General features: G+C 36.9%; 1 protein-coding gene across 2 annotated transcripts in view; it reads right to left on the bottom strand.

The window, feature by feature from the left end:
- The window catches only part of LOC102869697 (Golgi pH regulator-like), a 56057-nt gene that overhangs the window by 23811 nt on the left and 17753 nt on the right, over positions 1-14493 (bottom strand). The window contains exons 3-6 of one of the 2 annotated variants that reach the window (XM_006899520.1): positions 9422-9525; positions 7665-7771; positions 7023-7124; positions 1696-1816 (exon numbers count right to left, since the gene is read on the bottom strand). In XM_006899520.1, the coding sequence (XP_006899582.1) occupies positions 1696-1816; positions 7023-7124; positions 7665-7771; positions 9422-9525 (434 nt within the window). Of the gene's footprint in view, positions 1-1695; positions 1817-7022; positions 7125-7664; positions 7772-9421; positions 9547-14493 lie in introns of both variants that reach the window. The other variant, XM_006899521.1, reaches the window with a different exon arrangement.

Consider the following 14493-nt stretch of genomic DNA (forward strand, 5'->3'; position numbering starts at 1 on the left):
ATACATACATAAAAATTATTAAAAAAAGATTTTTTAAAAAATACATGTAACAAAGTAGTTGCTAATTTAACAATTTCTACATTGTTAAATTAATTACTCAGTATTGCAGTATTCAGAATTGTATATTCAGTGACACTGATATAATTCTAAAAGTTTGTTGTTTAAGAATATTTTTAATTTGGTAGAAAGCGACAACTTTTTAAATTTGGCAAACAACTTGATTTTTAACTTGGTAAAAAAGATCACCTATAATACGATGTTTGGGAGGGACTGATTTGTTGAAGTTGGAGTTACTTCATGTTGCTGTCCACTAGGAATGTGTCTTGAAGGCTATGCTGTGAGGTGGGAGAGGGGGCTCTGGTGGTGTAGTTGGTAGTGAGCTGTGTTGTTAATCCTACAGTGGCCCATCTCTGGCAGTCTGAATCCAGTAGGGGCTCTGTGGGACAAAGATGGGCAATCTCCTCCCATATGACTTACAGCCTCTGAAAACTCAATGGAGGGTCAGCAGTGTTGGTTCCTACTTGATGGTAATGAGGTGGTTTATAAAAATAATTTTTTTTATTATACTAGTTTATTTAAAAAATTAGAATACATTTGAAAACAACTATGAGATATCATCTCACCCCAGTAAGAATAGCAAAATTTAACAGAACAGCAAAAAACAAATGCTGGCGAGGTTGTAGAGGAACTAGAACCCTTATTCATTGCTGGTGGGGGTGTAAAATGGTGCAGCCACTATGGAAGGCAGTATGGCAATTTCTCAAAAAGTTGCAAATAGAAATACCATTTGACCCAGCAATTCCACTACTGGAAACCATAACCGTGACTCAAGCAGATATATGCACACCCATGTTTATTGTGGCTTTGTTCACAATAGCAAAGAGCTGCAAACAACCTAAGTGCCCATCAACAAACTAATGGATAAAGAAGCTGTGGTATACACAATGGAATACTACGCTGCATTGAAAACCAAGGAACTCATGCAATATTATTCAAAATGGGTGACTCTGGAGGATATTATGCTCAATGAAATACCTCAGTTACAAAAGGACAAATATTGCATAGTGCCACTATTGTAAAACGGGACTGACATAGGGTTTGGTGGGAGACTGAGAAAGATAGGATAAATTATGTATACTGCATTGAAACAGAAGAGGGAGAGAACTTTTAAAAGGGATATATGATTAGGTATTATTGTCATGACAGGAGTCCAGAATGAAGGCTGCATAGTAGAGTGGACTTGGAGGGAGAGATTGTATAACAATGAAAGAATTTTTCTTTTACTTTTCAAAGAGAAGAGCGAACTGCGGAGGAGGGATGGGCAGGGAGAAAAGTGCAACAGTGAATGAATGGAAATCCAAAGTCTCTGCAAAGTTTCATTAAAATTAATAATAATTTTAAGAAATTAAAATACACTGTGCAATGAGCTTTTGGGTTTGTTTGTTTTTTAGTGTTTTGGGAAGGGAGATTTAGACTTAAATTTGCCATTAAAAAAATAAACAAATGAAGAAAAAATAACAAGGACAACTGAGAAACGTCTTAGGAGTTATTTAGACCAGTTCTTGGGTCAACGTTCTTACAGACAAAAGAATAAAAATATAATATCATGGATATAATATGTAAATATTAGTGATGATGAGTAATATGACATATTTATTCAAGGAATAGAGAAAAAGGAGACTAACTTGTGATTACCTGAGGAAGTAAGACATGTAAGTGTATGGACAGTTGACAGCACCAAATCCAGAAAGCAGAGCCATGAGAGTCACCCCTATCACACCAACCCGGCTGATGAGCTGTTCTATAGACAGGATTCCTAAAAACACCAAAACACATCAGTGTTAAATAATACAGACAAACTGGTTATCACCTACACTGCAAAAGAAAATATCAATTACAAATACTAAATTTATAAATGTCTGTTGGGTTTTCCGTAATCTCACATGCTTTCAAATCATCTCTATTACTGAGAGATGGTAATAATAAAATTGGAAAGTATGGTGGCCTACTGGTAAGGAGTTGTACTGCTAAACCAAAGGCATGTGGTTCAAATCCACCAGCTTCTCAAAGGAAGAAAGCTGGGCAATCTCTTCCAAAGTGATTTATAGCTTCTGAAAATCTACTAGTGGGCCAGCTAAATAAGTTGGTTCTGATTCCACAGTATATAACATAAATAGTAAATAATAATAAAAACAATAATTAGAAATAACGTTTACTATAAGTAGGCAGTATGAACTGTAACAAAGCAAAATACTTTTAGTAGAAGCTTTTGCAAAAGTGTACAAACTGTAATGCTATTGGAAATGTATTAAATAGCACATAATACTGTGTAATACAGTTATCTTCATTTTATCCATTCTTCTCCTCTTAGGTCAAAAGCAAGTGCCTTAGTTTATGTTGTAACACTTTTGAATTCAATAAACATATAATACAACTAGTAAATGGTAAGAATTTATAGGTAAGTAACTCAAATTTTGTTTTAGATGAGCACTTGTATTCTAATTATCTATTATGCTATCACTTGAGAATGTTGAAATCAACAATGTCGCTAAAATAAACACTACCAATTAATTATTGAAGATAAATGAAAGTCATGTTTAATAACTCATAGAGTCTGGAGTCACAGAAAAAGGGAATTTTAATTTATTTCTACATCTTATTTTCCAGGCTATAATCACTTTCAGCCATTCACTGCTATGGCTAAACATGACAGCTGGCATTCATCTATTCTGTCAGTTTAGAAACAGAAAATTCCAATATTCCATGTCAGATTACCTCCCCCACCCCACTTCCACAGTCATGAATGCTCTTTTAACTTCATTGCTATTGTTTGCCTTTGAATTGAAAGAGATGTATAGCTGATCCTCCTCCAGTGCATTTTCAGAGCCAGCATATCTCACAGGAGGAGATTAACCATCTTTCTTCTGCAGAATAGCTGGTGGATTCAAACCCGGCGTCTTTGAGACTGCAGTGCAGTTTCTTACCACTAGAGCTTCCTTTTAATCTCACTACATTTGTTTTGGAGTTCATTGCAAGTTCTGGTCTCAGTCATTTATTTCCTCTAACTCCTATTTCCCTTTTCTCCAGGCTTGGATTCCAGGCTTGTGTGCTACTAATATTCTCACCAGCACTGTCAGTTCCTTATGCTTCTCTTTCTGAAGCACTTGCCTCACAAACCCCCAACCCTGGAATAGTACTTTATCTTTCCTGTCCCCAGGCCTGAGCTGTCCAGAACTTTTTTTTTAAATCATTGATGCTTTTAATTTTATTTGGGTTTTTTTTTGGTGTGTGTGTGTGTGTGTGTGTACCAGAGTCTGATATGACAGGCACAGAAGGAGATTGCCCCTTCTTAGCAGAGCATCTGGAGAATTCTAACTGGGAACCTTTGGGACTGCAGTGCAGCTTCTTGTCACTAAGCCACCAGAGCTCCCTTTTTGTGTCCAGAAATTTTAAAATGCATTGTGATAGAGATGCCTTTACAAATTTGTGTTTTTCAGTCTTAAGAGAGCTAAAACACTATTGAGTTTCTCCTGCCTTTGGCCAGTCATTTCTTCCCATTTTCCTCAATAGCCATTTCTTAAAATCCTTTTACTGATCTTTAACCTTGAGGGATCCTCATAGTGCAAAGCATTCCACTACTAAGTGAAAGTCAAGTGATCTGAATCCACCAGCTTCTCTGGTAAAGAAAGATGTAGCAATCCGCTACTGTAAAGTTTATGGCCTTAGAAACCCTATGGGGCTGCTCTACTGTTCTATGTAGCCACTAAAGATTGGAATTGGCTTAATGGCAAGTTGGTTTGGTTTGTCATTGCCAAAGTTAATCCTCTCATTATGTAAGGAATAAGAAATTAGGCGCAAACTACCTTAATTTTATCTATATTTACATCTGTAATCAAGATGGTATTTGTAAACGCTAACATTTTTCTACTTGTGTTTCTGGTCTTCCCCAAAAATGTTAGTTCTTAGGCCTTCAGTGTGTCCCCTCTATTTCCCCTTTCAGAGTTCTGTCACTTCTATCTGATCTCCCATTGATTCCTCAACTGGCTGCAATCCAGCGTGTGTTCTCTCTCTCTCTGTGTGTGTGTATATATATATATATATATATATATATATATATATATAAAACAATTACTATTAGTAAAAACAATTTCACCAATAGGTGGGGGGGTTGCAATGACAAACCAAAGGTTGGTGGTTCAAATTCTCCAGCTGCTTCACAGGAGAAAGATGGGCAATCTCCTCCGGTGAGATTTAGAGTTTCTGAGAACCTCCTGTAGGGGCAGCTATTAGTCAGTTCTGACTCAAGGCACTGAGGTGAATTCTGAACTGATATACAGAGGAACCCTGATGGTATAGTGTGTTATATGTTGAACTACTAGTCAAAATATTAGTGCTTCAAATAGCTGCTCTCTAGAAAAAAGATGGGCAGTTTCCTATAAAGATTTATAGTCTTGGAAAACTGAGGTAGGATTGTTATGAGTCAAACCCAACCAGATGGTGGTGGATTATTACACTGTTTTAAGCATTAACTCATTTAATCCTAACAACTTTATGAGGTAACCATTACTGAAAACTCCATTTACAGATGCAGAAAGTGAGGCAAATATGTTAAGTAACATAGTTAAGGATACTTAACTAATAAGCAGTAAAGTTAGAATTCAAACCCAAGGAGTCCACCTTCAGTCAGAATTCTTAACCATTACCACAATATGGTCATACATTTTCCCCTTGTTGCAAAATTGAGTAACAGTTGCCCATCTCTGTTTTATCTGATGTCTATGGAACTAAGTCTTTTCTGTTTAAAATTATTTTCCTTTCTGCTTCTCTAGTTGAGTTTTCTTGGCCTTTTCTCTGCAGGGGTCACAATTGTCTTTCTCTCTTTTCAGATCACACATATTTCTCTTAGGTGATCTATCTATTTCTCCAGCTTCTCTAATGGTACTTAGCTGATAAGATGTTATTTCTTTTTTTAAGATTCTTGGCATCATTAATATGTGGACTGATAAATCTACACCTTTTTACTAAGCTTCTTTACTTGTATATCTGATCGCCTACTGAATATCATCACCTGAATGTGTGTGCTGCTGTTTGCTGTTAGGTACTGCTGAATCAGCTCTGACGCAGAGCTGTCCTTTGTACAACAGAATGAAATCCTGCCCAATCCTGAGCCAGCCTCCTAATCTCTGCCGTGTTTTAGACTGTTGTTGCAAGTCAATCCACTGTGCCAATCTATACTGTTAAGGTTTTTTTTGTTCTCTGACCTACTTTTCTAAGCATACTGCCCTTCTCTAGGGACCGGCTCCTTATAATTACCATGTTCAGATTATGTGAGACAGTTTCGCCACCCAACCTCAACCTATCTTAAACTGAAATTATCTTGCTCCCTAACTTGTTTCTTCTTTTGTATTATCTTTAAAATTATATTAGCAACTATCTAGTCACAAAAATAAAAAATATACACTCCTAGCTCCTATTCCCTTTGAAATCTTTTCTACTTCATATGTTTATACGTTGTCTCCTTTGGTACTACACTTCAAATGAAGGATGAAGAACAATTTCTTAAGAAAGGTTGATTTGTGATAATTTGGTATCTTTAACTGTATTATAGTCTATCACAAAAATCTGCTCATTGATAATAATGATCACGATAACTATTTATATATCTACCTCTTTATTACCTAATCTTATTTTACCAAGCTGTAAGTTTTAGGATATCAGAGAACAAGTTTGCTTTATTCATGGATGTATCTCACTTAATAGGTATGCAGTACATATGCACAGGTATGCAGCAAGGATTTGAGGAATGTTGCATGAATACATAATCTCCATCTAAATTTTGTCAATCTTATTTTAAAAATATTTCTTTCTTTGGCAATTCATGGTATATTCAATATTCTCTACCAACACGACTTTAAAAAAGCAATTCTTCTTTGGGATTCCTGAAAAACCAACTGCTCAAAGAAGCTAGATAAAATAAGATTTACAAAGAGAAGAAAATTAAAAAAAAAATAAATAAAATATTTCTTGAACTTGCATTCTCTTTCCAGGAAGAAATAATGGCTGTCATATTTATCTTTTTTTTCTTTATTGCTTGTCCTATAGCAGGCATTCAATAAATAATATGCCTACTGGCAATATCATCAGAGATGGGGAAAAGATGAAGCCCGCTAACAATTATGTCTTGCTTGGATTCACAATCAACACTCTTCGCACTAGCAGTTAGGAAATCAAAAGGTAAGATGCTTTAGGAAAGTCTGCTGTCAGGGACCTCTCCAAAGTGTTAAAGAGTAACGATGTCAGACTAGAGACTGACATAAGCGTTATCCAGGCCGTAGTCTCTTCAACTGCTTACTTTTTAAGTTTAGATAAAAACTAACGTTGACAGTGCATTGTCATTTATCACAATAAACCATACTCGTTTATCTTTTCGGTAATAGAGTCCTTTGGGAATTTGAAAAAGCTTATGGATAGAAGTAAAATCAAGCAAAAATATATAAAAAGAGAAAAAATAGGCTTATGGAGATTTCATTTCAAATGCACATATTCTATAATTGTGTACATAGTAGATTTAGTTGTCTCCTCAAACTTACTCTCTAGAAGCTATTTACTAATAGAAAGCCCCAAACTTCTGTTCTAGAAAAACAGAAATGTTCTAAAATCACCATTTGATACTTTTTAGGATAAAGGAAAGGAATCCTGGCAGTGCAGTGGCTAAAGCACTAGTTGCTAACCAAAATGTCAGCAGTTTGCTTCTGCTGTTCCACTGTTCGCGTCTGTCCAGATTTACAGCCTTGGAAATCCTAAGGGACAGTTCTACTGTCTTATAGTCAGGATCGACTTAACGACAATGGGTAGGATGAAATAGAAAATTTATTCTAAAACAGAACATTTTTTCAAAGAAATCACTTCTAGAAGAAATCATCTGCTGTTCTAAGGCCCATAAGCATACATTTTAAAAGAATTTTTCAAAGCTAGAAAATTAAGCAACCTCCTCCTCTCCCATTCTCCTGCTACACACTTACCATGTTTGGGGCTGAGAATGGGAAATGGATCTCCTATTTTCCAGAACAAATACATGAAGGTCAACCATAAGAGACAGGAAAAAAGCACCCGCTGCTTATGCACTAAGACAAAGAGAGACAAAACTGTTAGAAAACAGACATATGCTAAAGAGCTTCCTGTACTTGAGAGTATAGGACCAAGTTCATTAAAATTCGACTGGCTTGTTCACTTGGTAAATGAATAACGGGACAACACAATTTTTTAGAAATTATTATTATTATTTTGTTATGTGTGTACCATCAAATCGGATCTGACTGGTACAGGAGGAGATTGTCCCTCCTTCTTCAGCAGAGCATCTGGTGGATTTGAACCAAACACCTCTGGGATTGCATCAATGAAACCTGCCTGAAGCTGAGATGTGAGTTAAGGGGGAAATTAAGGTAGTAGAAACAGAAATGCCACTGTGGCAGAAACAACTAGTCTAAATCATTCCCTAAGAAATATTTTTTTTGGTGTCAATCTTTTTAGTGGATGCAGTATGTTAGGTACCCCATGTAGCAGCAACACCTGAAAGCAATGTAGAAATGGAGTCCTCCATAACCTTGATTCCCCCAAATACTCTTCTCAATCTATGTATTAACATAAAAAGGCAAAGTACTCACACAGCCGGATGTTGCTGACGATAAAATAACCGATGTAAAATGGTACCATGAAAACCAGTATCAGCAGAATTACACACAAGTTCATCTTCCAGTGAAAATAACGAGAGCTGAAACACATGTGAAAGAATATTACAGCTACGGGAAGGAGGCGGCAACTTTAAACCCTTGTTGTCTGAACTAATGCCAAATTATTCCATCTGATTACCCAACTAGGCTATCTGCTCATCTGTAGACATTAAAAATTAGATATAAAATTCTAAAAGGTAAATGTGACCATCTTAGTCTCCCAAGAACTTCACTTACAAAAATGAGAATGCCAATGTTTTAGCTATATTCATAAGCAAGACAGATCAAAAGACACATCAACACATAACACTATTGGTGGAATGACTATTGTTTTGTTTCTTCAGTGGAAATCTTAGTCTAATAAGAGAATTAGAAGAAAATAAAGGTGAATACATGCTATAAGTATTAAGAAACACTCTTTTCTATCCCCAATACAATTAAAAATGTGATTTATAGGATTAGTTTCATGACTGATTATAAAATATATTTTATTACATAATTTAAAAGGACTTAATTTTTAAAATTCCTTTTCATAATACCTTTATTGAAGTATTACATAAATATCATATACTTACTTAAAATGGATAACAGTGTTTAATATAAGAAAATGTTTTTTTATGTATTTAGAGATTTGTATAACTATTATCACAATTTTAGAACATTTTAATCAGTCTTAGCAGTTAAAAAAACATTTTGGACAAACTGTCTTATCAACTAATGGGTCTTTTATTTGAAGAGAGAAAGAAGTTGCTTTACAAACTATGTTCTACTAGATTTGATGACATTTGTAAAAATTAGTAATAATTAAAATTCCCAAAACCACTGCCTTAGAATAGATTGACTCATGGTGTCCCTCTATCAGGTATCTGTGGCTATAAATCTTAATAGAAGGACACTGTTCATCTTTCTTCTATGAAGCAGTCAGAGGATTTGAACCACTGACCTTTCAGTTTGAAATACCACATGTAACATACTACGTCACCAAGTTCCTTGATGTCAACTAATTTAGCAAGAATTAGAGTGCAGTTGTCAGAGAAACCTCTAAATAGCTCTGGGGAAAGGAATTCAGATTTTTTTCAGGTAGGGATTTTCAACTAGCAGAACAAGGTAAAGGACTTTTATTAGAAATCAGTAAAACTGGAAAAGGAAAAAAAAATAAGGTTCAGAGGCAAAGATGATAAAGCTTCATCTGACATGCTTTGGGCATGTTGCTAGGAAAGGCTATTGACTGGAGAGGGACATCATGCTTGGCAAGGTGGAGGGATGGTGCAAGAGAGGAAGACTTCTCCACTGGGTGGATTGACACAGTTACTGCAGCAATGGGCTCAAGTGTGTCCGAGATTGTGAGGATGGCACAGGATAGGATACCGTTCAGATCTGTCATTCACAGGATCGCTATGAGTCACACTCGGCTCAACAGCATCTATCAACAATAACAAGGAATGAATATATTCCTTTTAATTATTCAACTCCTCCCATCCCTCACACTCTTGTTTGTCTCATAATCTTTGTCACCCCAGTTACTAGGTGGCTGAGATGCCTCTATTTGCTGCAATGTATTACTGAGACAATGTACTGACAAAATGTTAGGTGTTTCCACAGCTATGAGACTAGGTAACTTTTCCACTAAAGAAAGTAATACAAGTGTCTTTGAGAGGAGAGTTACATATTACTTAATTTATTCATCTTACCTGCTATTCAGCACTCCCAAGATTTCAAAGATGATGAGCTCAAACATAGTGCAAGAAAATGCAAATGTCACAGAGAAGATCACTTGTACAACATACTGACGCACCTGTGAGGAGTCAAATAGAGACTAAAAGTTATTTCATTGTTTTAAATATTAAATTGATAATCTTTTGGATATAAGCCAGAAAATTTATTCTGAAGAAATATCCAAGTCATTGGAAAAAAAAGTGTTGTTGTTGTTGTCGTGAAGGAGTCAACTACTACTCAAAGCAACACCATGAACAACAGGTGGGGAAGACTGCCCTTTCCTGTACTCTCCTTATGACCTTTGTCATCTCAGTTTCATCGCTGTAGTCACTGTGACAGTTTACAGTATCATGGGTCTTCCTCTCTTTCTCTGACCCTTTACCTTTCCCAGTGTGCTATCTTTTTCCAGGGAATGGCCCTTCTTGACATGACCAGGGTATGTGAGACGAAGTGTCACCATCCTTGGAGCATTCTGGTTGTACTTCCTCCAAGAGAGACTTTTTGGCAATACATGGGATATTCAGTATCCTTTGTTAAGACAATTAAAAAACAGTGATTCTTCTTGGGCATTTTTATCCATTGTCCAACTTTCAAGATTTATAGGAAGCAACTGAAAATATTGTGGCTTAGATCAGGCATATCTAAAGTGTCTGAATTGTCATCGCTACTCTTTAGCATTTTAAAGAAGTCTTTGATAGTAGATTTCTCCAATGCCTTTTGGTTTCTTCACTACTGCTACTGATGTTTATTGTGGATGCAAGGAAAATGAAATAGCTGACAACTTCAATCTTTTCTGTATCTATCCTGATGCTGCCTACTGGTGAGGATTTTTGTTTTCTTGATGTTGAGATATAACCCATAATGAAGGCTGTAGTCTTCTACAAATCTGCTTGTAGATTATCTGCAACAAGTGTTTCAAAACTTCTTCACTTTCTGCAAGCAAGATAGTGTCGACTGTATTCCTTCAATTCTTTTTCATGTAGTCCAGCTTCTTGAGTAATTTCTGTGGCATACATATTTAATAGTATGGAGAAAGGAACAATACATGACACACATCTTTCCTGATTTAAAACCATGCAGTGTTACTTTGTTCTGCTCTGACAACTACTCCTTGGTCTAGGTATAGGTTTCATATGAGTATAATTAAGTGTTCTGGGATTCCCATTCTTCTCAATGTTATCCATAAATTGTTATGATCCATCAAGTCAAATGGCTCTACATAGTCAGTAAAACACAAGTAAACATCTTTCTGATAATTTCTGCTTTCAATCTGGATTTGACATAAGCAATGATATCCTTTATGTCACAACTTTGCCCAATTCAGCTTATATTTCTGGAAGTTTCCTGTTGATGCACTGTTCTAATAATTTTGTTTTTCTGTTCTAGTAACTTTAAAATAATCTTCAGCAAGATTTTACTTGGATGAGGTATTAACAATATTGTTTGATAATTTCCATAGTCTGTTAGATCCTCTTTGTTGGGTATAGGAACTGTCTTCCAGTTTCTTAGCCAAGTAGCTATCTTCCAAATTCACTGAGAGAGACTGGGTAAGCTGCTTCTGTTTCCTGAAACACTTCAATGGTATTCCATCAATTCTTGGGGCCTTATTTTTTTCTGCCAATGCTTTCAGTGCAGCTTCTTCTTCCATTACCACTGGTTTTTAAAAAAATCTTTTAAATTGCTATTTTGGATTTCTATTCATTCATTGTTGCATACTTTCCTCCCTACCTCCCCACCACCCAGTTTGCTTTTCTCTTTAAAATGATTCTTTCATTGTTGCATGTTTTTTTCTTAAATTATTTTATATTGGTTTGCTCAAAAAGTTCTTTTACACTGTGTTTCATATTATTTTTAATCCATACTGTGTTTCATACAATCATTCCTATGCATTACATTCTAGAAAATCAATCACCATTTGACCTTGCTCATTATTTCCCCAATCTTTTCAGGTCCCTCCTGGATCCTTCCCATTTCCTTCATCCTCTCCCTCCACTCACCAAACTGTGCAACCCTGTGGTTTCGCCCCTACCTACCTTTACCCCTCTGCTAACACGCTCTCTCCCCTTAGGTCCCCATACATGTTTTACTAGTTGTCCTTCTATTTTTACAAGAAGGGTCTTATGCAGTATTTGTCCTTATGAGATGGAATTAGTTCATTCAACATAATTCTCTCAAGTCTCTCTTAAGTTATGTAGTATTTTTTTAAATTGTTGTTCCTGAGTGCTGTATACTATTCTAATATGTGAGTGTACCACAATTTCTCAGTCCATTCAGTTTTAGTTGGACATTTGGGCTGTTTCCATGATCTTGCAATGGTGAGTAATGCTGCTATGAACAGTGGTATACAGTTCTCTGTTTGTGTCTCAGGTCTAATTTCCTTGGGGTATATTCCTTGTAGTGAAATAACTAGGCCATACAGAGTTTCTATGTTCAACTTTTTGAGAAAACGCCAAACTGTCTTCCTGAGTGGTTGGTTGTACTTGATCAACGTTACTTCCTGAAATGTTTCAGTGTCAATCAATTATTTTTGTAATAGTGACTTTGTGTATTCTTTCCACCTCTTTTGACACTTCCTCTGTCATTCAACATTTTGCCCATAACATCCTTCAGTATTGCAACTCATGGCTTAAATTTGTTCTTCAGTTCTTTAAGCTTGAGAAATGCTGAGCATGTTCTTCCTGTTTGGCTGTTTAACTCCAACTCTTTGCACATTTCATAATAATACTTTGTTTTGTCTTCTCAAGCTGCCTTTTGGAAAATTCTGCTCAGCTCTCTTACTCCAGAATGTCTTTCCCTTTGTTTCAGCCTATCTATGTTCCAGAGCAAGTTTCAGAGTCTCTTCTGACATCAGTTTTGGTGTTTGCTTTCTTCCTTGTCTTTGTAATGACTTTGTGCTGTCATCCCACAACTTTTCTGGTCTTTGGTCATTAGTCTTCAATGCATCAAAATCTATTCCTGACATGGTTAATAATTCAGCTGGAAAAGACTCAAGGTTGTATTTGGTTCTTATGGACTCGTTTTCATTTTTTCACTTTCAGTTTGAACTTGCATACAAATAAGATGTATATGGTCTGTTACATAGTCAGCTTCTAGACTTATTTTTACTGCTGATACTGAGCTTTTCTGCTTTCTCTTTCAATAGAGGTGGTCATTCAGATTCCTCTGTAATATGCCAGGTTAAGAGTCATGTATATAATTCCCATTTGATTTTTTTAAAAAAGTATTTGCAATGAATAAATTAAAGTCGGTAGCTATTTTTACAGGGGAAAATATATCAACTGTCCCCTCCCCTAAATACTACATTATATAATCCATATTTAATGGATTAGTAAATCAGACTCTATTACCAACATCCTCTTTTGAATGAAGAATATAAACTGTAATGTGAAGCACAAATGTTACTATTGTTGTGAGGAGACACTGAGTAGACTACAACTCATAGTGACTCTACGAGTAAAAGATGGGAACCATGCCCTATCTTGCACCATCTTCGGAATCACTACCATGCTCAAGACCATAGTTGCAGTCACTGTGTAAATCCATCTCATTGAGGGTCTTTCACTGTCTTGCTGACCCTCTCCTTTTCCAAGAATAATGTCTTTTTCCAAGGACTGGCATCTCTTGATAACATGCCCAAAGTATGTAAGATGTATACAATATGAAGTTTCACCATCATTGTCTCCAAGGAGTGCCCTGGTTGCATCTCCATCCAAAACATATTTGCTTATTCTTTTGGCAGTCTATGTTATAAATTCAACTCTCTTCCTCAACATGACAGTTCAAAGTCATCAATTCCTTAGTTTTCCTCACACATTGTCCAACTTTCAGATGCAGGTGCAGCAACTGAAAATACTGTTTGGGTCAGGTGCACCATAATCTTTAACATCCTAGCTCTCGCCATTTAAAGAGGTCTGTGACAGATTTATCCAATGGGGTATGTCTTTTGATTTTTTGATTACTGCAGAAGTCATGCTTAAAATGCCTGAGTTGTTGTTGTTGTTATGTGCCGTCGAGTCGTTTCCGACACATAGTGACCCTATGCACAACAGCCCTAAACCCTGCTCTATCCTGCGCCAACCGCACCGCCTCTGACACACCCATCCCGATTACCCCAGTCACCGAATCAATCCATCTCATAGAGGGTCTTCCCCTCCTGCGCTGTCCCTCCAACCTCCCAAGCATGATGTCCCTCTCCAAGGACCCTTCCCTCCTGGCAACATGCCCAAAGTATGTCAGACGAAGCCCCAGAATCCTTGCCTCCAAGGAGTAGCTTGGTTTAATCCTCTCCAAGATGAATCTGTTTGTTTTCCTGGCAGTCCAGGGTACATTCAGTACCCTTCTCCAGCACCACAGCTTAAAAGCATCCACTCTCCTTCTGTCCTCCCTAGTCATTGTCCAACTCTCTGATGCATAACAAGCGATTGCAAAGACCACGGCCTGTATCAGGCGCACCTTAGTCTCCAGAGAGACACTGTTGCTCCTGAGTACCTTAGAGAGGTCCCTAACAGCAGACTTTCCCATTGCGATACGCTTTTTGATTTCCTGACTGCTGGTGCCAAGAGTGTTGACCGTGGAGCCGAGCAAACGGAAGCTGTGAACACTCTCAACCTCTTCGTCATCCATCCTGACGCTGCCAATTGGTCCAGTGGCGAGAATCTCTGTCTTCTTGACATTGAGCCTCAGTCCATACTGAAGGCTGCAGTCCTTGACCCTTCGCAGCAAGTGCAATGCCTGAGACACACTAAAAAAGTTACAAAATTATTGTCTGCGTATGGATATTGCTAAAAGAGTTTCTTCAATACTCTACAGTTCTGGGACTTCTCTAGGGAGGCCTTAATAGATTGAGCAGAACAGTTTCCAGAATTTCAAGATCTTTCATAAAATTATCTAGGCTCTCTGGTGAGGTGAAATGGTGACTTGTTGTTGTTGTTATGTGCCATCGAGTCGCTTGTAACTCATAGCGACCCTATGTACAAGAGCTCTAAATGCTGTTCTATCCTGTGTCAACCTAGCCATCTCAAACGCACTTACTCCCACTGCTCCAGTC

Source organism: Elephantulus edwardii, unplaced genomic scaffold, assembly GCF_000299155.1.
Source record: "Elephantulus edwardii isolate Elephantulus edwardi_28Jun2011 unplaced genomic scaffold, EleEdw1.0 scaffold00260, whole genome shotgun sequence".
NCBI classification, from domain to species: Eukaryota; Metazoa; Chordata; class Mammalia; order Macroscelidea; family Macroscelididae; genus Elephantulus; species Elephantulus edwardii.